The sequence below is a fragment of the Gadus morhua genome, chromosome 2 (genome assembly GCF_902167405.1).
Source record: "Gadus morhua chromosome 2, gadMor3.0, whole genome shotgun sequence".
NCBI lineage: Eukaryota > Metazoa > Chordata > Actinopteri > Gadiformes > Gadidae > Gadus > Gadus morhua.
In genome coordinates this window covers 21,383,684-21,408,097 of record NC_044049.1, presented here as the reverse complement: position 1 = coordinate 21,408,097, position 24,414 = coordinate 21,383,684, and the positions used below count along the sequence as shown (strand labels likewise).

General features: G+C 46.5%; 2 protein-coding genes and 1 long non-coding RNA gene across 3 annotated transcripts; 2 read left to right on the top strand and 1 right to left on the bottom strand.

Moving 5' to 3' along the window:
• The first annotated feature begins 362 nt into the window (after positions 1-362).
• On the top strand, positions 363-7,665 carry farsa (phenylalanyl-tRNA synthetase subunit alpha). The gene is made up of 13 exons (XM_030381617.1): positions 363-566; positions 1,322-1,459; positions 2,058-2,156; positions 2,520-2,635; positions 3,015-3,107; positions 3,582-3,710; positions 4,129-4,244; positions 5,368-5,452; positions 5,534-5,633; positions 5,880-6,048; positions 6,437-6,514; positions 6,771-6,885; positions 7,070-7,665. The coding sequence occupies exons 1-13, from the start codon at positions 420-422 to the stop codon at positions 7,173-7,175; spliced, it is 1,491 nt and encodes a 496-aa protein (XP_030237477.1). The 5' UTR covers positions 363-419; the 3' UTR covers positions 7,176-7,665.
• Positions 7,666-8,689: 1,024 nt separating this feature from the next.
• Positions 8,690-11,015, bottom strand: LOC115561504 (uncharacterized). The gene is made up of 2 exons (XM_030381629.1): positions 10,508-11,015; positions 8,690-9,721 (listed from the first exon to the last, which is right to left on the bottom strand). Exons 1-2 carry the CDS (start codon positions 10,743-10,745, stop codon positions 9,402-9,404), a joined length of 558 nt encoding a protein of 185 aa, XP_030237489.1. The 5' UTR covers positions 10,746-11,015; the 3' UTR covers positions 8,690-9,401.
• An 11,621-nt stretch (positions 11,016-22,636) lies between these two features.
• On the top strand, positions 22,637-24,280 carry LOC115533371 (uncharacterized). The gene is made up of 3 exons (XR_003974181.1): positions 22,637-22,816; positions 23,670-24,041; positions 24,187-24,280. It is a non-coding gene; the product is annotated as an uncharacterized LOC115533371 (long non-coding RNA).
• Positions 24,281-24,414: the final 134 nt, after the last annotated feature.

The window sequence follows — 24,414 nt, the reverse complement described above, 5'->3', positions numbered from 1 at the left end:
TAATCTTTTTTTTTTTTAAACCTGTAAACAATACGTGACACTATCGGGATAATAACTTGGGTCAACATTATATTTTTTAATACTAGTCTACCGTTGTACTTGACGTCCTGATTGAACCGCCAACGTGCAATGGGTTTCAAACGGTAACGTTTAGACAGATCTAGACATATAAATAACACGCAATAGACCAATGTCGCTAATTATTATAACACTACGATTCATTGTGGTCTAACTTGTCCAGCACGTATGTTTGCAGTCCTGCATTTGTTTTTACCCGTCGACTCCGTCATTTACGGTAGACTACCTTGTATACCAGCCAGTGTTGCCAGATTGGTCGGGAAATCTGGTCCAAACTGGCAACACTGCAGCGTCAGTTCAACGTCATTTCCGGTCTCTTCGCTCCGGAGCTCAGTGGAAGCATGGCGGACGCCGGACTAGTGGACACTCTCTTGCGGCGGGTGGAGGAGGCGGAGGACGGCGTGGACAGCCTCCAGGTGGCAGGCAGCCTGGGGTTGGACCATCAGGCGGTGGTCGGGGCGGTGAAGAGCCTCATCGCGCTCGGAGAGGTAAGTTCTGATCACCTGGGGAGCGGAGGTGTCACCGGCGGTCCGACTGATGCAACAGACCGGGTCATCATCACACAGATGGTTCCCTCAGGGTTCACCTTTTCGTTTAAATTTGCACACTTTAATATGCTGTGAAGTGTTGGTACTGGGCCACTATTTAATTAATATTGTTTATACCGTTGGTTTTGTTTGCCCTGTTTGTCATATTTGTCTTTACTTTAGCGTCTATTTTTGTTCTCATTTCTACTTTGTATTTTTATTGTATGTATTTTTATTTTGTGTTTTCCACTGCTGCTGAGCTGTTGTAACAAAGGAATCTCACTTTTTTAATAAAGTTATTATCTATCATCTAAATATGTCCTCATCCAGTGGCTTTAGGACTTTATAAAATCGCAGTCTGCGATCGGTTTCTATTGAGGTTTTACTCTCAGCTGTCACTTGGACGGACAGCACGTAATCAGTGAAACACATCAATACAATCGTTTATCGATCCCAGACGGGACAGATAGGCAGTACAGGACTGCAGAATGGAGAAAATAAACGAGATAGCAACTGAAAGCTACATGTGTTTATCTCCTAGTCCTGCATATTCTCTGCACCTTGTCCTTTTTTGTGTTGTCCTAGGCCTCCTGTCTGTACTACGGCGCCCTGTTTACGTTATTTGCACATCACCGACCGCCGGTTCAGTCTCAGGACGTATTCCCTGTTACTTGTGCAGGTTCCGTCTCACACCGTGTTCCCTGTTAACTGTGCAGGTGATCTCGGCCGACCTGCGCTCCTCTAAACATTGGGAGCTGACGGAGGAAGGGAAGGAGATCGCCGAGCAGGGCAGCCACGAAGCGAGGGTGTTCGGCTCCATCCCCGACGAGGGGCTGGCCCAGAGCGAGCTCATGGTGAACCACAAGCCTCCACACGACTCTTCTCAGTATAGCCGCTCACTGACCTACAGACGCTAGACAAACTTTTATCTACCGTCTGTAGCTCAGTGAGCCGCTGGACTGCCTGAGAGGAAACGTACGTTTCCTCTCAGGCAGTCCAGCGGCTCACTGAGCTACAGACTTGAGATCCCCTCTCAGTTGGTCTGCACTGTTTGAATCTCTCAAAGTAGTTGTTTAGCTTTCTCTCTCTCGCTCTTTCATATAAATATGTAATGTGTAATAGGCTTCACTTATTAAACCACTGTTATACAGAAGGCACTTCGTGATGAATTATCAAACTCTCAATATCACGGGAAATAATCGTGATTATAATTGATGTCCAAATCGTGCTTCACCAGCTCCATGCATCTATCAGTGTGTGTGTGTGTGTGTGTGTGTGTGTGTGTGTGTGTATGTGTGTCCTTGTAGCACAGTATTATATGGCTCTGCGCGTCCCTAACACTGTGATGTTGTCTGTGTGTGTGTAGCTTTATGCGTCCCTAACACTGATGGTGTGTGTGTGTGTTGCTCTACGTGCCTAACACAGTCCTGGGTTGTCTGTGTGTCTGAGCAGAAGCTGTCCTTCGGGAAGGTGGGCTTCAGCAAAGCGATGTCCAACAAGTGGATCAAAGTGGACAAGACCCACGAGGGCGGAGCCAGGGTCTTCAGAGCCGTAAGTCCTCCACTTCCTTTTTGTGTGTGTGTGTGATTGTGTTTGTGTTGAGCTGGTATAGTGGTGGACCAGTTGTGGGTGTCTCTGTGTGTCTTTGTGTGTATGTATCTTCATATAAGTGCGTGTGTGTTTGTGTATATCTACATGTATCTGTGTGTTTTCACGAGAGGTGGAGGTGGCTGTGGACCAGGTGTGTGTGTGTGTGTATCTTCATGGTTGTGTGTATATTACTGTGTGGTGCAGGTGGCGGTGGCTGTGTGTGTGTGTGTGTGTGTATCTTCACGGTTGTGTGTATATTACCGTGTGGTGCGTGTGTGTGTGTGTATATCTTCACGGTTGTGTGTATATAACCCTGTGGTGCAGGTGGAGGCGGTTGTGGACCAGGTCAGGGAGAAGCTCCTCCAGGTTCAGGGTGGGGCGGAGAAGCTGGAGGAGAAGGAGAAGAGCGAGTTGAAGAAGAGGAAGCTGCTCTCTGAAGTGTACGAACCGACACTCTCTATCATCATTCTACATATTATATACATCTTTAGATTGTAGTTAAAGGAACGCATTGCTTTGAAAAATATGCTTTTATTGCTGGTTTGGAGGTGAGGGATATGAATGGTGGTGGTGATGAGAGGTTATGATGTTTTGGGAGGGGATGATGTGAGGGGAGGTGATGGAGGTTAACTGACGGCGATGGAGGTTAACTGACGGGGATGGAGGTTAACTGACGGGGATTGAGGTTAACTGACGGCGATGGAGGTTAACTGACGGCGATGGAGGTTAACTGACGGGGATGGAGGTTAACTGACGGGGATGGAGGTTAACTGACGGGATGGAGGTTAACTGACGGTGCATGTGGATGTTCTCCTCCAGGACGGTGAAGTCCTACTGGATCTCAAAGGGCAGCTCCTTCAGCACCTCCATCACCAAGCAGGAGACAGAGCTCACAACGGAGATGATCGCCAGGTAGGAGTCTGACCTACACCTTTTATAGATTAATATATAGATATGATTATTATAGAGGGTCATGTCACCGCCGTTACAAAGACCCCTGGGTTTAAAGTTTGAAATATATAAACTGCAAAAAGTATAAAATATCTATAAATATAATAACTAACAAAAACTACTTGAGCCCGCGTTGTTTTTAATATTTTCGCATTAACGTCTGAGAACCATTCTCTATAATAACGATGGACAAAATAAATAAATCTAAATGCATAAACAAAGTTAGGCTTGGTGTCTGTAGGGCTGGGTGTCATCGGGTGAGAGAGGGTGTCATCAGGGGAGAGGGGGTCATCATGTGAGCCTAACCCTCATCATATCCTTATCCACCAGCTCTGTCATAATCTCATCATTTGACCTTCACCAGAATCTGAATCCACTCTCACTCTCACTCTCACTCGCTCTCTCACTCTTACTCTCACTCTCTCTCTCTCTCAGCGGGAGCTGGAAGGAGAAGACCTTCAAGCCCTATAACTTTGAGGCCCTGGGCGTGGCCCCAGATTCGGGCCACCTCCACCCCCTGCTGAAGGTCCGCACCCAGTTCAGACAGATCTTCCTGGAGATGGGGTGAGTCCCAGGACCCCCGTCCTCATTGTCCTCCCTCCTGGCTCTCTCTGCTTTTCCTTCTCTTATCCCGTCCTGTCGTCCAATGTTTGTCTCTCTCTCGCTCGCTCGCGCTTTCTCCCTGTCCCTCTTGCTCCTCCATCTGATCCCCTCTTTATTAATGTCTTATTCTGTCTTTCTCTCTCTCGCCCTTTCTCGTTCATCTGTTTTTACTTCTGTTTCTTCAGAATGCCCCCCCCCCCCCCCCCCTCCCCCCTCTCTGTCTCCCCCTCACTCTCCATCTCTGAATGTCCATGAAGTGACACAACATACTGCGTAGCTGTTTGCTAACCCTAACCCCTTACCCTCAACTTAACCTTAACCTCCTGAAGGAACAACTGAACAGAAGATCCACCCTAACCTCCTCCTCTCTCCTCCTCAGCTTCAGCGAGATGCCCACCAACAACTTTGTGGAGAGTTCCTTCTGGAATTTTGACTCCCTGTTCCAGCCTCAGCAGCACCCTGCCCGAGACCAGCATGACACCTTCTTCATTTCGGGTCAGAGGCGCTTCCTTTTCCCCCTCCATCTTTGTAGTTATATTTCCTACTTAAATACAAATGCGATGGCGTTGATGAGAGGGCTGGTTTTCATGCTCTGTTTCTTGCGTTTTAAATGTACGCTTCTACAATTTGCATCCCACAATGCTGTGGAGTCCCACGTTGTAAATGAGATCAAGGATGTATGTTCTTTAGCTAAAGCGACGATCCGACATGTCCTGAAGGAGCAGGGAGGGGCTAGGCGTCCTGCTCAGTGATGGATTCAGGTCGGCCCACTAGTGTAGGGTGGAACGGTTCTGGGTTCGATGGCCGATGTCTGCAGTCTACCTATTGAGCAAAATTCCCTTACCATGACCGGCTCTTTAGAGGAACGTATCAGAGCTCATCCACTGTGAGGGAGGGCCATTGCCGCTCCTTCCTGGGATTGGTCCTCCTGTTCATGTGTTTATTCTATCGTCCTCCTGGTCATGTGTTCATCCTGTTAACGCCCAGGTCATGTGTTCATCCTGTCGTCCTCCTGGTCATGTGTTCATCGTGTCGTCCTCCAGGTCATGTGTTCATCCTGTTATTGTCCAGGTCATGTGTTCATCCTGTTATCGTCCAGGTCATGTGTTCATCCTGTTAACGCCCAGGTCATGTGTTCATCCTGTTATTGCCCTGGTCATGTGTTCATCCTGTTATCGTCCAGGTCATGTGTTCATCTGGTTATCGTCCAGGTCATGTGTTCATCCTGTCGTCCTCCTGGTCATGTGTTCATCCTGTCGTCCTCCAGGTCATGTGTTCATCCTGTTATTGTCCAGGTCATGTGTTCATCCTGTTATCGTCCAGGTCATGTGTTCATCCTGTTATCGTCCAGGTTATGTGTTCATCCTGTTATTGCCCTGGTCATGTGTTCATCCTGTTATCGTCCAGGTCATGTGTTCATCTGGTTATCGTCCAGGTCATGTGTTCATCCTGTCGTCCTCCTGGTCATGTGTTCATCCTATCGTCCTCCTGGTCATGTGTTCATCCTGTTATTGTCCAGGTCATGTGTTCATCCTGTCGTCCTCCAGGTCATGTGTTCATCCTGTTATCGTCCAGGTCATGTGTTCATCCTGTTAATGTGTTCATCTCGCCCCCTCAGACCCGGCACAGGCTAAAGGTTTCCCCGAAGAATACCTGGAGAGGGTCCGCAAGGTCCACTCTGAGGGGGGCTACGGCTCACAGGGGTGAGACACTCACTCACTCACTCACTCTCTGACCTGGTGAGAGGGGGTTTGGTCTTGAGCTCACCTGTGTTTGTGTGTCAGGTATAAGTACGACTGGAAGATCGAGGAGGCCCAGAAGAACCTCCTGCGTACGCACACGACGGCCGTCAGCGCGCGCATGCTCTACAAACTGGCCCAGCAGGTGTGGAAACGCAGGCACACACGCACGAATTTGATTCAATGGAACATAATATTGTGATTGTTCTAAAAATTAAATAATACTTTTTTTAAAGTTATTTTTAGAACAAATTATAAATCTCTCCCTCCCTTCCCCTCTTCTCGCTCTCCTCCCTCTTTCTCCCTCCTCCCTCCCCTCCCTCTCTCTCCCCTCCCTCTCCTCCTCCCTCCTCTCCTCCCTCTCCCCCCTCCCCTCCCCTCCCCTCCCCAGGAGGAGTTCAAGCCGGTGAAGTACTTCTCCATCGACCGGGTGTTCCGTAACGAGACCCTGGACGCCACCCACCTGGCGGAGTTCCACCAGATCGAGGGCGTGGTGGCGGACCGCGGCCTAACGCTGGGCGACCTCATGGGCATCCTGCACCAGTTCTTCAACAAGCTCGGTCCGTACCACACACGGTCACACACACCATGTTGTCCTTCCAAATACCAATTCCTGAACTTGAGTATCGGCCGGTACCGAGTATATACCGATACAGCCGTTTGCTGCATTGTAACCACTAGCGGCACTGGTTCTTTTTGGAGGGTTCTATTATGATGACGGCAATTTAAAGTCACTTCACCTATTGTCAACAAACTCTTCTTTCCAATCATCATTTATAATCTATCATTATAATTGTACATTTGTATTTTTGAAGTTCGGCGTCCGTGTGTAGATGGAGTTCCCCACCTCCGACCGCTAACGAACGCAGCATAACACCGTAACCTCGTTGTCTGGGTTTCCACCCTGGAGCCTCACGCTGCTCACCCTCTGCTCGCCTCCTCCTCCAGGGATCACCAAGCTGCGCTTCAAGCCCGCCTTCAACCCCTACACTGAGCCCAGCATGGAGGTGTTCAGCTACCACGAAGGTAGGGGTCCTCCAACACGCCGTAGACATACAGCCGTGGTGTCCCCCGTTGGTTTACACAGGCCACTATAAGGTTGTCGGTTCTGCCTTCACGGCCGCCGCCATTGCTTGATATTTTCGCAACCAGAAGCAGGAAACAGGAAACTCCATATTTAGGCTGTTGAGGGCAGGAGTTAATGAATTAATATTCAATCAAATCTTCGAAACGGGACCTCTCAAAACATTATTTTGTGTGTGTGTGTGTGTGTGTATCTCAGGCCTGAAGAAGTGGGTGGAGCTGGGGAACTCGGGGGTCTTCCGGCCGGAGATGCTGCTGCCCATGGGGCTCCCAGAGGACGTGACAGTCATCGCCTGGGGGCTGTCTCTGGAGAGGTACGCAGTCACTCACACCTTCACTCACGCACACACACACTCACAAACAGAGGCCAAGACGCACACACGCACACACGCACACACACACACACACACACACACACACACACACACACACACACACACACACACACACACACACAGAAGGAAGTGCCTCACAGTCTAACTTCCTGTCCCACACCAGACCCACCATGATCAAGTACGGCATCAACAACATCCGTGAGCTGGTGGGCCACAAGGTCAACCTGCAGATGGTCTACGACAGCCCCATCTGCCGGCTCGACTCCTGAGACCAAGGAGACCCCCCACCGGACCCCCCAAGCAGACCCCCCTCCTGAAGGGCTCTCCTCACTCTCCCTCTAATTACAACTTTTACTCACTCATCCTCTCTCTCACACACACACACACACACACACACACACACACACACACACACACACACACACACACACACACACACACACACACACACACACACACACACACACACACACACTGTGTGTGTGTTGAGGTGAGCTTAGGGCTGAGTAGGCCGTCTAAGCCCTGCTTTGGAGCCTGTTACACACGGCCAGTGTGTGTGAGGGAGAGGCTTAGGGGAGAGGCTTCGGGGAGGGAGAGGGGGAGGGAGGTTCCAAACCAAGACTTTACAACGAGGACCTGCTCAGGTCATGGTCCTCTGGGTGCTGATGGGGTGCTGAACACCCGGTTTGTACAGAATGTTGAGTGATTAATGTTTTGAAAAACCATGAATGAAATTAATAAATTCCTTTTTCAAAACACTTTCGTATGGTTGGTGGGTTTTTTCTCCAGGTAGGCGAGTCACAAAGTGTGGAACATCTTGACCTCTGAACTGTGGACAGCTTTAGGATCTGCTATTCTGCATCAAGAAACTGTTTGTAATTACTCTGTCACTATTTTCTGATTAAGTTTGATTAGGTTCTGTCACACGTCATTCATTCAGGTGTGAAGGAGAGCTTTATGTTGCATTTGTGTGTGTTAATTAGTTGGCCCCTTCTAACGTGGATGTCTTGTATAGTATTTTGTATTGACTTGGTCATAAATAGATGTGTCTTTGTGTGGTGGGGCCTGCATGTAAAAAAAGCAATGCTCATGGCATATAGTATATGGGGCTCTCTGTCACGTCCTGCAAGAGTAAAACCTTTTGCACGTGTAAGACACTTTAAAATGTGTGTGTGTTTGTGTGTGTGTGTAGGAAAGCCCAACCTGTTGACTCTAAGGATTTACCAGTCAGTCTATTCTTGAGTTTCTCAGGGTTTGGGATTACGATTGGCTATCTTCCAGGTATACCTGGAGGTACTAAACCGTGTGTGTATGGTGTTGACAGGCACACGGGTGGAGCTCTGAGACTGCTTGGTGGTGCTCTGCTCTCCAGGTTTACATCACAAGGGAGGAGGTGTGAGACTTAAGTCACTGGGCTCATGAAGTCACTGAGCTGTTCTGTCTCTGTGGGACAGAACTAGCCAAGGCCAAGAGGTTTCCAGAGTGGTTCCCCTCCAGAATGGGGATCTTGTCACTGGGTGAGCGGCCGTAGGATTAGGCTTGGATCTTCGGTGAAACGCTGGAACTCTGAGCTGAGCTAATCCCCCTGAAGTCCTGAAATAACATTAAACCAGAAGAGGGAGGGTCCATGGTGTTTGCACTACCGTGTGTAAGGTAGAGCAGGACAACATAAAGGGGTTGTTTGTTCTGTTGTAGAACATCACAACAGGAAAGGGTAGCAGCAAAAGTTACTGGTATCTGCTTTCTTAGTGCACTTTCAAACAAAAGTTAACTTGTATCATAATTGCGTCCAATACTTTTAATATCTTTCCATGAATGTAGTGTTTACTACAATAAAATGATGAATATGTACTAAACACGCTGGAATCTGAACATTATTAGTACACATAGGCCTACGCAACATTACACGCTTATATATGACAACCAAAAGTTCACTGACAGTAGACTAGAATAATAGTTTACTGGTGTAATGGTGAACATCTCAACGTGGAGCATAGTGAGCATAGAAGCCATGTTGTTCTTTGTGTTCGCACCAGGGTACACAAGTCTGTGTCTTCATACATCAGTATTCATGAGTCACATGTTGAACCATCTTATCACAACACCCAGTCCACAAGCTGCTGGTCTTCGTCCATCCCCTGGGCCTCAACAGGTCTGCATGTGTTGCCCAAGCATGTCGTAACGGAAGTTAAAGCTGCAATATGTAACTTTTCAACTAGCGCGTAGCATCAATTTACCCGGACACATCTGTAGTCAATCGATGAGTCAATTGATTTCAATCATTTGTTTGCAAGTATCTTTCTGTCGACTTTCTACTGTCTCCTAGCCCCTCACACTCACGCCCCCTCACACAGCGTCACAGCTGGTCAGAACGGACAGGGCTCTGTTATTATTGTTGCACGGGGGACCAGCAAACTGTATCGACGTACACCCCTCACAGGAAGTCAGAGATCAGAAATGTGCGTTGAGACCAGAGTAGACCGGATCCACCCGGTCTAGATCCTATGATCCCTGATTGGCTGGGGGCTGGTGGGGGAGGGGGGCGAGGCCAGCCCGGTGTAGTGATGGGGGGGGCTGTGGCCGTGGCCGGGGAAGAAGGAGGGCATGTAGGGCATGGCGCCGTGTATCAGGGGGCTGCAGGGAGCGCTGTCATCGGCGGCGGGCAGCGAGATGACCATGTTGTCCGTGTCCCACACGTGGAAGGCGTTGCCGTGGGCCAGCTGCAGTACCGACTGGGCGGGGCAGGGGGCGCTGTGCTGCAGTTTCACCTCCTGCTGCTCCTTCTCCTCCTCGCCAGTGGGGCCCAGGACGCACTCTGCAGGACACACAGAGCTTATTATGATGGGATGGACCCGGGGGTGCAAGACCCGAAGGGACCCCAAGGTCCAAGGTCCTGCACCCCAGGGTCCTAGGGTCCAGGACCCTGAAGTCCAGTACATTGAATTGACCCTTAGGAGGATTATAAACAGTATCTGGCCTTAAAATTAATGATATAAGCATGAAACACTGATTCTTAGGTGAGTCTCCTGAGGAGGTTCTGGTTTCTTCAGAAGATCATCTGATTTTCTGGGCCACCAGTATGTCAACGTAATGCTTGGAGGATTTATTGAAAGGAACGGAGAAGGGCATCCCCAAGGTGAGGGTGAGGGAGGCGAGGGAGACGAGGGGAACTAGGTGAAAAGTTTGCGTCCAATACGGGTACAACCAAGTGGTGCTGAAGACTGTGAACAGAACGAGAACCCCGGGAGAGGGTCGGTGGTGGAGCCGTGGAAGGGCGTGTTGGATCTGCTCGGAGCTCACGGAGGAACCACGGAGCTCTAACGCGGCGGGCTGCAGGTGTTGCTCGGCTTTTCTACTACTTACGAAGCTTCAAAATAAAAGTCTATAACTGTATTTATCTCTTTCCTTTTTATTTTACTTATATATGTAAGTGTTGTACTTTCCAGTTCACAGTCTATGAGGAAGCCTCTCAAATCACAAATTGAAAATGTTTTACCTAAATTTGTTAAACCCTTATTCTAAACGATATATTATTTAGCTGCTGATTTGCCCGACAAGCGCTTTATCAATAAAGTTGATTGGGTCTAGAGAAGGTCCTCACCTGTGATGTCGATGGCCAGGTCTTTGATCAGATGTCCCACTATGGCGTAGGCGACCCCTACCACCACCAGGGCGGCCATCAGCAGGTAGAGGACCGCCCGGGGCAGGGGGATGAGGTCCCGGGGCGCCGGCCGGTACTGCCGGTACAGAGGCTCCTCGGTCACCGTGAGGTACGGGAACCCCTGGCCCAGACCCGTGAAGTTCAGGGCGGTTCTGTTTATGGGAATAATACCATTCATGGTCGCAGCCGAGTTGACTTTCGTTTCTTCTGAAAATATTCTTCAAAAATAGCCTACGATTTTCCACTTGATTTGTGATTCGAACCGGGTCCTACAGGAGCGAGCGAGTGTGTTTTTTTTAGGAAAGGACAGATGAAGAAAAATGTGATGAATTAATTTGTTGAAGGAAAGTTAAATGTTAAACGAAACAGTTACCTTGATCCGTTTATCCTATTCGGAATACCATGTTTTAAACCCTTTTCTAGCCCTCCCTGTCGCTGTCCTCGGTACTGAAAGTGCACCAAAGATTACGAGGATTTTGTTCACTTCTTCACCCCGCCCCTTCCACACATGACACTCCCCCTTCCACACGGGACACGCCCCTTCCACAGAGGACACGCCCAGGCGACAGGTCAACGGTTGAAAAGCAACTGATTTCTCAGAGGTCTCAACGTCTCCACGAAGTTCAGGCCATTTATAGCCCTTGATTCATCCCTCTATGATCCTATTACTGCATCTTAGTTGTGCCTTGTTGCTTGTGTTGAGGTAATAGAAAGCTATTTATTGATACCTTTTTTTAACAAAAATTAACAATGCATTATCATTTGGTTGCAGGAATCCCCCAAAGATTTTAGAAGCGTTCCTCACCCTGTTTACCAACATGGCAGCCATAGGAGAATAAGGTTTTCAGACTAGTGCCTCCTAACTAGCCAATGCTCTTGAAATGAACCTAAAATGACCAATAACAGCACATTCTTCTCAGAATGTGGGTGACCTCATCACTCTGGGAGTGTGTTTGGGGCGGTTTAGGGAGGATCAGAGTCGTCCCTGTTGGATGAATTAGGGTTCTTAAGGCCCATCTCCCCGATTCGTTGGGATTAATTAGTCACGGCTCGTCTGAGAGGGGTCCGGAGTCACAGAAGCATGAGAGAAATTCTGTTATACAAGACCGAACACAGACACACACACACACACACACACACACACACACACACACACACACACACACTCACACAAACTCGCACAAACATGCACACACGCACAAACACACACACACACACACACACACACACAGCCTTTTCTGGACACACACACAAACACACACACATATACAGTACATGCACGCACACACACAAACACACACACACATAGTCATTTCTGCATCCACACACCAAACACACACACACACACACACACACAAACACACACACACACACACAAACAGACACACACACTTTCACACACACTTAAAAGCATGCCACAGGAGGTCTTTATCTGCACTTCCAACATTCCCAAATCGTCCAGAAGATGAAGGGATAACGACGAGACAGTTATAGATGAAGAGGAGCAGAGAAAATGAGAGGGAGAGATGGGAGGGAGAGAGAGTTGGGGAGAAAGAGGGAAGGGGAGGGAGGGAGAGAGAGGGAGGTAGATGGGGAGAGAGATAGAGATAGAGGGCATTTTATCTGAGCATCTGAACAGTGTTTTTTAAAAGGACGCCATAGACCATGTCAACAACAACGATATCTATATATAAATCCATATTGTCTGATGTAGCCACGCCTCTTGTGCTCATGTCTGACCCTATCGTCTTACCGACGGTCCCACGGCAGGACGCGGACGCTCAGAACATCACCTGGGCTTCTGCCAGGGGCGTCCGTCCGTCTGTCCGTCCGTCCGTCTGTCTGTCTGTCTGCTCGGCCTCTGCCAGGGGCATCTGTCTGTCTTTCTCTCTGGGCCTCTGTCAGGGGCGTCTGTCTGTCTGTCTGCTGGGTGACCGTCTGTATGTCTGCTGGGGGACCTGCCAGGACCGTCTTTCTGTCTGTCTGCTGGGGGACCAGTCAGGGGCGCAGCCCTCTGTAAGACAACACCTCGGTCGCCAAGCCCCGCCCCCACACCGCGCCCTACGGCTGGGGAGGAGTCAGGAGTCAGGAGTCATGGCCGGTCGCTGCATAGGAGACAACATGGTATTGGAAGCTACATGAATATAAAAGCAGGCTTTTAATGACAGATTAACCCTACATAGATGATACAATGTTTTTTTGCAGTTAATAAGTAATGGGGATCGGCTTAGATCAGGAGGTAGAACGGGTTGGCTGGTAACCCAAAAATTGTTTCGATCCCCGGCTCCTCCTAGCTGAGTGTCGAGGTGTCCCTGAGTGAGACACCTCACCCTAACTGCTCCCGACTAGCTGGCTGTTGCACTGCATGGTTGACTCAGAGTGTGTGTGTGTGTGTGTGTGTGTGTGTGTGTGTGTGTGTGTGTGTGTGTGTGTGTGTGTGTGTGTGTGTGTGTGTGTGTGTGTGTGTGTGTGTGTATGTGAACCGTTGCTTTGGATAAAAGCGTCTGCTAAGTAGCCTAAATGTAAATGTAATGACAGATTCATGCATTGTGATGAAATGTAATTTAATCTTCTGTGGAGTCGTTGATTGGGGCTATGAACCCTGTTCAACACAGGGTTCATTCAGAGACACAAGGTCAACGAGCTGACACTCTGGAGGTGATTCATGAAGCATCTCTCGAACACAGGTCAAATCCAGTCCAACTGGTAATTTCCGGTAGAGCCCATGGGACCTATGAGATCGACAAATATGAAAGGGTTTCAATGGAGAGAAAGTAATTATTTTCTGGTCCCAGTATTTACATGCCCCGGAAAACACAACGGTGCGGTAGGGAGGGGGCGGTATAGCCCAGCTCAGTTCCGAGTGAGCGTTTCCACCGCCGACAGTACCCTTTAAGGTAGGCCGGATGTCGATCGCCGCGGCAGCTATGTAAACAACGTCTTCCTCCCCAAGAATGCAGACGAACGTCTCCACCTCCTTGTTCGCCCAAGCAAGCGTTTTACGCGACATGTTAATTGTAAAGAATAATACCTCGAGGCTACTGTTTGTTTGTTTTTATCCCCACGACGCCCGGAAGTGATGATTCTGTCGACCAATCAACGGAGGGGGTGTGTAGCTAGAATTTCCCGGGACCCTTTCAGGCGTCTCGTCTCGTTTTCAGTACCCCAGCGGAGGAGTCCTGAAAACGAGGCCAAAACGGGTACGGCTAAGTCCGGGTCACGCCCACTTTTGGCGGTGGAAACGCAACCCGTACCGCACCTCAGCGAACCGATCCGTTCCGCACCCTGCAGTGGAAACGCGCCAATAGGCGTCGATTACGGGGGGGACGGGGGGACATGTCCCCCCCACTATTTGAAATACGAATTTTGTCCCCATCACTTTTAAAAATGTGCAAACCAATTGCGACTGAAAAAATGCCCACATACTCAACCAAAATCGTAGAGTCTAAAATCATGCGATAGGCGCGCACGAAGACAGATTTATTAGATAGGCCTACCTAATAAACCATTGGAACACACACAAGACCGGAACCCATAGCCGAACCCAACGCCGGTAAACAAACCCTGAGAAGCCCAATCCCCGCGCTACGGCCATCCGGAGGCGCACAGAGCTTTTGGCCGTGATATTATCTATACAATTATATTATATTATATCATATACTATTATATATAGAGTTCCGAGAGTCGCAAACGGCAACAATCACTTTCTCCTCCATGCTGTAGTTCACCCCGGACTGCACTGCACTGAGTTTGACGGTTGAACGCTGTTACGTTACACATGTCAATCAGTGGCCACGGTGTTGAACTCTGATTGGCTGTCATCACGCGAAATTCGTGTCAAAGTTGAAATATTTCTGTCACGGGTGTTCTGTCACGCCAGAGTGTTGTTCTCCGGGGCTGCAGCTGGACCCTACTCGAATTACGGGCAGTCCCCGCTCCTAGCCGGTAGCTCGTAGCCCCATGCAGGATGTAGACACTGCCGCTCCTCTTTGCCGGGATGTGAAGCAACGTTGCACTCATGAAGCCTCGTGATGGATTAGGACACGTTTTCACTGTATCTACCCTGGTTAAATGCGATGTACGCCTCTTACTGATGTCCACAACCACTTTATTCTCTCCAAAGTTACGGAACACCGTGAAAACTGCAGCAAATTAAAACACCTTTCACATACATTATTTTCACAGATTGGTTGCTAATACATGGGTACTTAAGTCTCAATATTGAGAATAATTACCATTTACGCCTGTTTAGCCAGTAGTAGACAGTCCTCTCTCGTCTCCCTTAATACCTCTCCATCCATTTTGTTTTAGACATTTCAATTTTAACAGCAGAACCATGAACTAGACTGCATTTAGTTTCATCATTAACTTATATAACGTAATAAAATAAACATAATAAAATAACAGTTAGAAATAAAATGACAATTGTACTCTTACTTACGGTGTTGCCATAGTGACACATTGCCGTATTTCGAGCGGCAGCTACAGGGAGTGTTTGTGTGCGTGTGTGTGTGTGCAGGGCCGACGGACTGCGGGGACAAAGGGGAAAGTTGTGGGGGGGCCCAAGGCAGAGGGGGGGCCCATGGAAAAAAAAAAAAAAAAAAAAAACTTAGCGCAGGGGGGCCGATTAGTACCTATAGTATAGGGGCCCAGGATTTGGTGCTACGGCCCTGTGTGTGTGTGTGTGTGTGTTTTCAGATGCCGAGTGACTCTATGGTGGTACTGTTGTCATGGATAAAAGCAATCATTGTATTAATTTCCTACTGAGGAATTGGATTGTTTACTGTTGACCTCGCGGTCAGGAGGATGGCAACTAGCAATTAGCTTAAGAGCATCAACTAAATAATAGTAAGCAGCTAACGATTAGCTTCAGAGCATCAACTAAAGAACAGCCAATGTACTCCCCATCCTCATTTGTCCTGATGACCGCTTCCCCCCAGATGGATGCAGGTATATCTTCCTCCTCCATCATTTGAAACTCCAGGAACTCATCATTCAGCTGGTCTTGCTCCCTTGGTTTGTTGTAGGGCAGGAGATGGTTGAATCTAAACAGAGATATACTGGTTTGAGAAAAGGGTCTTTGCAACAGAAACAGAATGAACCAATATCACTCTACAGCCCAGATGGTTGCATCCATACCTATGAACGAAGTAGAGCATCCAAGGTGGTATCCATTTTTTGTCCGAAGTCCACCAACCTTGAATGCTCCAGCACAGGGTCATGTAAAGGGAGCTTAGCTGTGGCGTACTCGACTGCCTTCACAAAAAAGCTCCTGGCTGCGAGATGGAAGTTTTTAGCTGAGTCCATGAAGACATCACCTGCTTCCACAAGGCGGTTTAACGTTGTCCTCGTTGTGAAGCCAACACCAAGCTGAGAATCGAAAAGTTATGTATGGATAATTTAGTGCTTAGAGTAACAGAAGACCTGCAGACAATGCAAACATTATATCAAACCATTGTTTTTGTCACTCCTAATATTTACCAATTGGCTCTCCTCGTCCCTGAGGTCCACTGTGTCCACATTGACCTCTCTAAAAGCTCCTGGCTTCAGAAATTTGGACAGGAGTTTCTTGACGAACAACCTGATCTTGAATACACAAATAGAACTAAAAGTATTAGGTTATCGAAAATACGGACTCTCACACATTACCCTAAACAATATACCCCCTTGTAAATTATCCCTATTCATACAATTACTGAAGGCACAGGGCTAAAGGAACTCTGAAATAGTGACGTGAATAATATACAAATAACGTTTTACATATTTGTGAGTTCAACTACAAATAAAAAACTAAATACAACAATAAGTGCTATGTACTTGTTCATGAAGTAGATAGACACAAGGGTCTTGCCGCTGGAATAGAAGGTTGAAATTTGTGAAAGTTATCAGTGTCGACTGGTAGAACAAGAGATGGATCTCCGTCATTGGGTCCTGGAACGATTCACGCAGCCGGACACACCTGGCTTGCTTCTCATCTGTGGAGTTAAAGAAGAGGCACAGCAAAACAATTAAATAATAATTTTGAAACATTCTCATATTCCTTGACACTGTGAACTTGTGACAAAAACTGATACCTTGTACATTAGATGGATACATCAAATAGGTTTCAAAATCTAAACTAGGCTTATACTTATGGCTGCTTCCAAAATAACTCTTGATTATAGAGACGTAGAATCCGACTGAGCACCCAACCCGGTCTCACGAAAATACGTGACACTGTCACGTTATTTAATCTATTGAAACGTGATCAGGGACACGTATTTTCAAAAATGTTGCGTCAAAAAGCACAATTTTCAAACTCATGTATTTCAATTGGAAGTATTTGTCGTGTCACTAAGCACGACTTCCAAACTAAGGTTCTGTCCGGGAGCGTTCTCCCTAATGTCCCTTAAGGAGCTCCGTACAGAACATTTATTGTTAAAAATTGTCTGTGATAACTAACAATATGACAGCTTTTGCCTTTTGGCCACCCGTTTCTACTTAAAATTGTCTGTGATAACTAACAATATGACAGCTTTTGGCCACCCGTTTCTACTTTCTCCTTTAATTCTGAGAAATTGTGACAATTCACGGATATATTAAATGCAGGTGCGCTGCTCTGTAGGCAAGCCGCGAAGGAAAAAAAAAGGTAGCTGCTTCATCTGTTCTTTTTAGAATTGTATGTCTGGATGTTTATTTTATCTAGCCATCTATTGTCTTGTTTTTGGCTATGTGAATGAAAGTCTGCGTCGATGCCTCGCAAGTCCAGTGTCGCGAGCGAACGTTGCCATGACATCTAGAAATCATACCGTATTTAATGGGTTATCATTAATATTGATGTGTAGGCCGGGGTTGATTATAACTCGTGAATAATATTGTTTATACCACGGTCTGGGGGAATACTCGTATTCTGATTGGCTGCAGGGCGTGCATTAACTCCTGATATAGGCCTACAGACATCTGCTAAGTAGTTCCAGTCAGTGTTTAGATTCTCTGATTCTCGGCCCGACCCGAGCCGGTTCGGGCAGATATATCCCACCACTATCCTCGGGCCGGGCCTTTGATCGAGCGTTTTTATTTTTATTTTATCATTGGTTTATTGGCCTAATCTGAGGAGAAATCTATGCCATAAACAGAAATATTATAGGCCTTTATTACACGGGTCTTCTCAATGCTGTGGAACGCTCCGTTCACTTGCATGGGTAGTAGTCCGGTGACTTGCCAACCCCAGCGTCTTCCGTTGCTAAGCAACGTCACCGTCTTTGCGGACAAATTATTTCTCTGCTGATCAACACTACGAATGGCCAAAAGACTTGTATGCCCCCCCCCCCCCCCCCCCCCCCCCCCCCCCCCCCCCCCCCCCATTATCATCATTCAACTTGAACATGTGTTTTTACAGTATAGAGTGGTGGAGGGATGCTGTATGTTGGCCAACCCGGAAGTGAGCGTCGCCCGGGGTTCCCTTGACAAAAAGCCAACGGGTTTTTCCATTGGATTTTGGATTATTGCAGAAAAATTTGCATCTTTGAAGCACCTCCTCAAAAACTGAAAATAAATAAATAAATAAAAATTACCGTGCTCCAAAGAACGAAATTTAAACCAATGCATTCTGAATGGGAGTGTTTCTCAGATTTCTCCATGCTACACAGAACGAAATGTAAACCCATGCAAATAAAGACTTCATGGTCATAATAATTTAAATATCATTAATCTCCTGAGTGTGTAGGGTGGTATTCTATATTTTTCAACGGGGCTGCATCCAGTCACTTGACGTCATGGTTGCTATGGTGGTTGCTATCGACCGCCCCCTCTAATCCTTACATGGCTCTAAAAATCACGCGGCAAAGGAGCTGCCGTCAATTGTGTTGTTTTTGTCGTAAACTAGGGTCCGATGGTTAAAAAATAGACAGATATTCGAAGGCATCCTTAAAAGGCAGCTTGGATGTTTTGATTTTCTGCAGTTTAGACTTCTTCTATAACCTATTTTTTAAAGCAAAACACCAAGCTCATTGCTCTAACGATGCAGGGTTATTTGAAACCGTTTATTAAATAAATATTTGTGAGAGGTCATTCCTTCTCCTGAGTTTGCTTCCTATTTATGTCTCGTGTACACCCCTACTGTCCACAAGCACCCCCCCCCCCTCCCCATATGGATTTGGAGAATTGTTGCCACGTCCCAGTGGTGGAGGTATCATATTTATGAAAGAGGACATTCAATTATACTACAATGATCAATTAGGAGGCCGAAGCCCTAAAGGAAATGATGCAATAGGTGGCTGAGTCGAGAACATTTAAGTAAGCTGTACCTTGGGGTCTTTTATATATCAAAGGGGGTCTCAAAAGACGCATACGCTTCAACCTGTGGCTCCAGCCCTACAGGAAATGACTCAGCAAAGGTTCCATCTCGTTGCGCCTCACCCAGCGGCTCGCTTGCAAGATTTTGGCCTGAAGTTCTTCCCAGACCTACACCCTAGCCATCCAACATGCATTGTGAGAATCAGGCCTCTCTTTAATAATGACAAAAAGTTATGAGAGAAATACACATTAACTTTTTGTTATCTCATAAGCGGCGTGGCGCCGGCTCCTTTTGACCTTTTGACCCCAGACTTCAAAAACGTGGCCATAGGCCAGCTGTGTCTACACACCTTAAGCCACAAATGTACACCTCCATCCCACAAAAAATGGTATGTACATTTACTGTACTGTTGGAGGTCATGCCCCTTTTCCGGCCTTTTCGGGATAGCTAGGGATGCTAAAATGTTCACACACATTTCCCGGGGCCCCGAGAACGACATATCCGAGATTTGGAGTTCTAGCCCTTAGAGAAAAAAAGTTTTCCCAAATGGACTGTCATTTGGACAAAGCCCCTCAGAAGTGTTGCCTGCAAGACCTAATGGTTCAGAATGTGGTGGAAAAACACTTTTTGAGATAGGAAGGTCCTACCGCCCTGAAATTTGAATACCTTATTCTAGGGCCTAACTGGGACCCCCGCACCGAAACTTGCGGGGGCAACTCCCTGCCCGTTCGGACCCCGAGGGCAGGGAGGGGGGGCAACTTCCTGCCCGAAACTTGGCCTGGTCAGACCCCGAGGGCAGGCCCCCCCTTCCTGCCCTCGGGGTCCAACCGGGCCAAGTTTCGGTGCGGGGGTCCCAGTTAGGCCCTAGAATAAGGTATTCAAATTTCAGGGCGGACCTTCCTATCTCAAAAACTGTTTTTCCCTCACATTCTGAACCAGAAGCTCCTTTGCCGAAGAAAATGCAGATGAGAGCATGATTGAAAAGGTAAAGTATAACGTAAAATATGTGCTTTGTATTATTAATTGACTAAAAAATGTGGGTGCATAATACCATACAATGTATCTCATTGTAAATTGTAATGCTCTTTTAATTGTTTTATTTGGTAGGTGCAGTGTGGATTGTGCAGTCGGTGGCCACATTTTGAGTGTGCCCAATATGCCCATGAAAATAAGGCAGTATATATTTGCAAGAAATGCCTTAAAATAAAATAAAGATTTGAGATCCTAATGGTGGTTTTTATCATTGGATCTTTTGAATAATTATTATCTATTGCACATATACACACACATAATCCCATTCACAAACATATACAAGTTTTAACAATACTTTGCTAAACTTTTCTTGTTGAAGTTATTTATTTAGTTTAATTGATTATTGATGGTTTTTTTGTGTTTATTTTTTTTACATTACGTACATTGCACATACTGTACCGCTGGAATATATTTTCAATATACGTTATAAAACAGCATCAACAGTGTACATAGGGTGAGTGTAAAATAACGTGATTCTGCAGTGGGAGCATTATTTGATAGAGGCGATTGGTCTATCCACATACGGTACTCCTATCTTAAATTAAGACGTTATAAACAAGCATCAAAATATGCTCCCCATATTCTTACAGTGTACATACTGGGTGAGTAGCGGTTTAAAAGAATGTGATTCTGCAGTTGGAGCATTATTTGATAGAGGCGATTGGTCTATCCACATACGGTACTCCAGCTATCTTAAATAAAGACGTTATAAACAAGCATCAAAATACGCTCCCCATATTCTTAGTTTACATAGGTTTCAAATAATGTGATTCTGCAGTGGGAGCATTATTTGATAGAGGCGATTGGTCTATCCAGATACGGTACTCCAGCTATCTTAAAGGCCCACTATGCAACTCTTTCAGCCAAAATTACATTAATTATGCTGGTTGAGAGTTATTCTGATGGTTTTGCAACCATTTCTGGGTCGTTTGGTTGGTGTGTCATTGCCCCATGTCACCTCTCCAAGGAAAAAGCGCATATGTAACTTGCTCTGTTCGGACCGACACAATCCGGATGTGACGCAGCGGAAGTATCCAATCGCGCCTCGAAAATGTAGTCAGATTGCAGTTTCGAAAATGCTTTACGGCACAGACACACACCCAAACATGGCACCGGCTAGATATAAATAGCCAGTTGCGAGGCAATTGTTGCATTCATCATGGATCAATCGACTGATAAGGGACCCAAGAGGCGACTGTCGGTGGAACAAAAGAAGAATGGCCCAGAAAAGAGATCAGACACGAGTGAAAGGGGAACTATGCAACTTTTTTGGCTTGATTTACCAGAATATAACAGGCTAAGAGTCATTGCGATGGTTCTATTATACATTTATGTTCGATTGTTCGTTGTTTCGACTCCCCCTTGCGCATCTTGGCGGAGAAAAGGAATATGTTTCTGCCGGCGACCCGCCGCCCACTCTCGCGAAGTAACGAATTGCTTTACGGCACAGACCCCCAAACACGGAACCGGCTCGATATAAACACAAGTAACTAAGGGATTGTTACATTCATCATAGATCAGCCGACTAAAAAGAGACAGAGAAACCCAATGTCGGAGGAACAGAAGAAGAGAAAAGGGAGACTGACCGACAGAGAGGCCAGACACGAGTAAACGTTGGGCAAGCTTTTCAGGAATAGCGTGAACTGAAAGAAAAAGAAGACTGCAAATCAGACGCCGACTTGGCCGTGTTGCTTTTGAAATTGAAAGTACCCTTGGGTGAACTTTGTCTTCGTGGTATTCTTGATATTGATAGTCTCTGTACAAATGTGTTTGCTCAACCATTTTGTTGTGAGCCCTGTAAAAATTGTTTTCTCGACCGTTTTGTTGTGAGCCCTGTATGTTTCTAGCTTGCTTGGTTGCGAACTTGCGACCATATCAACACCTTTGTTTCCATGGGTGTTTTGCTGTTCGTCTGTCTAGTCCCGCAGATAGGCCTACAGACTGAATCCCCGAATCCAGGTTCTTGTTTATTTAGATTATTATGTTGGCCAACACTCTTACACTGATGGTTCTGTTCAACCTAAGATAAAACAATTATAATCTAGGATATCAATTCTCCCCGTCAACTATAAAAAGGATGGATTTATGTTTATTTCAATATAAATACACCCTTTTAAAAATGTATAACCTTGCCTACACTTTATGAACATCTACTTCGGACATGGCTCCACGCATTCGCCGGCTTCTTTGAAAACAAATGCACATGGCTCGCGTAGAAGTGCATGGGGAAGGGTCGTCAACGAGTTGTTACGACAGTGTTGTAAAATATCTACTACGAAGCTGTAGGGGGCGCTGTGTAGAGAAATGTGCGTGCCAAAACCAAGAAAACAGCGAAGAAATGCCCGAAGTTGCATAGTGGGCCTTTAACTTGAATTTTGAAGCATACCTCCTAAGGTTTAATTTCTGGGACTTATCAAAGCCATCCGGGAATGTTCCCAGAGGCAGGAGGTCAAACGATAGTTTCAATCTTTCCTCCATAGCTTTACAAACACAAGTATTTAGAATTGATGTAACACGATAAATATCTTGTTATAACAAGACAAGATGTCGTCGTCCCCCTCCCCCTCAACCGACGAAATCTTTCTCCGCTCCCAGATCCGTAAAGATAACACATATATCATCTTATTTCGACATTCATCAGAAGTGTGCACATATTTAAGTGCTCAGAGGTGAAAATGCGCAATGTTAAACATATGCGTAAGGCCTATCTCACGAAAATCGGAAATGACGTCACACCGGGTAAACATTCTTCCGGCGTAGTCATTTTTGTATTGCCGTCAATGCAAAAATGGATCGTTTCTTCGCCACTTCCCTGGTGGGTATTCCCAAATTGCGATTCGAAGATGTGCAGAAGATTGTGGAGACACACTCAGCAACACCACAGCCCAGGCTGACAAAGGGGTACAAGTTTTTTGTGGAGGAGTTTGTACACAATTATCAAGGTAAGTTGTCTAAGGTGTTTTGTTGTTGTCAGTAGGCTACTCAATGGCCGCCTTGCTCATTCATGTTTTGTGATGACAAGCAAACCATTTACGATCCATATAAATCGTCAGAAATATTGTCTGTGTGTGAAATGTGTGTAAAATGATCATATTTGTTACGTGTAGACTATAATATTATGAATATAATTAGCCATGGTGGCTATGAAGTCTCCGTGTGTAGCGTTAGCATTTTAGCATTAGTTTAGCCAAGGATAGGTTCAGCTAGTTATTTGCTGACCAGTTTTCTTCCGATCAGCGACATATTATTAACATTATGTACATGCTAAGTGTCAAATATAGTTGATGGAAAGGTGGTAGTGAGAGGTAGATGCAACCGCTCGATGAGGAGCCCCACATACTACAGGTTTCTGCTGAGTTAGGGCCCGTTGGCCCAAGTCTGTTAGTTTTGATAGTCTGTCTGGACCAACAACTGCAGTTGCAGTTTTCCTCTTCTTCTGAAGTTCAGATCATTTTCATTGTTCTTTCTTACAAACAGTAGCGTGCTTAAGACTTGGCCCACCTAGCTTGCTGCAATGTTGTGGCTGTACAGAGTAGACCTATGTATTTTTCTTCCTCTTCATTAAGGCACAAGCCGTAAATAAAGGAAATGTGTTGAGTGCATTAAAAGGACAAACATCTGGGCTAGTTCATGTTATAACATTGCTAAAACAACAGATGTAATGGTGGCCCAAGAGTTTTGCACGGAACTGTACATGGCTTTTCTGCGGTTGCAGGCTCCTTGCCAGTTTCCAATGGCCTTATATCAAGGTCCTACCTACTAAGTTCAGTAACTCAATTCTTATGGTGTTCACAGATCACCCTGGAGGCTGTTGGACAACTGGGTCTCTCAGAGCTGTAGCTGTGCTGCGGGCAAAGGCTTCTGTAGCCATATAACCGCTCTGCTGTTCCAGACAGCGCATTATGTGCAGCTGGGCCTTGATGTGGTTCCACCTTCCCTGGCCTGTACCAGTCAACCACAGATGTGGCACCGACCTCGAACCCATGTGTGCTGTTGTGTCCTCTGTTCAAATCATACACTTCAGTATTTGTCTAGAGTATATGCATTTCCTGTATTGTTGTTCGCCTCAGGGAATCCATCCAGAGGCTGTGAGTGACCTGGTGGTGAAGAAACCCAAGTCGGTGGGGAAGACTGGAGTCAAGTCCACACTCTACAGAGCGTATGCTGGTAAGACATTTGTTTTGCAATTTGCACTCTGTTAAACTTGCTCATTATGAAAAGATGCATATTAGAATACATCTGTTATCACTACAATATAAAAAAAAGTCACATTTTTATTTGACGTTTCGCCCTTTAATGTCCCACATCCTAGAGGGAATATCCAGCTTGGAGTTGGTACCATCTCAGCTGTGCTGACCTGGAAGATGTCAGCAATGACCTGTTCTTTAAGGCCAGTTGCTACTCTACAACAGTAGATGAAAACTCATCAATGAGTGGAATCTTCCTTGAAGGGCGTGGTGTTGGAATCGCCTCTTGTCCAATCCTCTGTGCTTTGCTCCAATGAAGAATATATTGTGTTGAGGGGCAAAACAGACTCCCA

What these genes read in the sequence shown, in the direction of transcription:
- farsa (XM_030381617.1), top strand. Translation starts at nt 420, where the DNA reads ATGGCGGACGCCGGACTAGTGGACACTCTCTTGCGGCGGGTGGAGGAG. An exon ending in GAGCCAGGGTCTTCAGAGCC is followed by an intron (nt 2,157 to 2,519) that starts GTAAGTCCTCCA and finishes CCTGTGGTGCAG; the next exon opens with GTGGAGGCGGTTGTGGACCA. An exon ending in GGTGTTCAGCTACCACGAAG is followed by an intron (nt 6,515 to 6,770) that starts GTAGGGGTCCTC and finishes TGTGTATCTCAG; the next exon opens with GCCTGAAGAAGTGGGTGGAG.
- LOC115561504 (XM_030381629.1), bottom strand. Translation starts at nt 10,745, where the DNA reads ATGAATGGTATTATTCCCATAAACAGAACCGCCCTGAACTTCACGGGT. An exon ending in CCTGGCCATCGACATCACAG is followed by an intron (nt 9,722 to 10,507) that starts GTGAGGACCTTC and finishes TGTGTCCTGCAG; the next exon opens with AGTGCGTCCTGGGCCCCACT.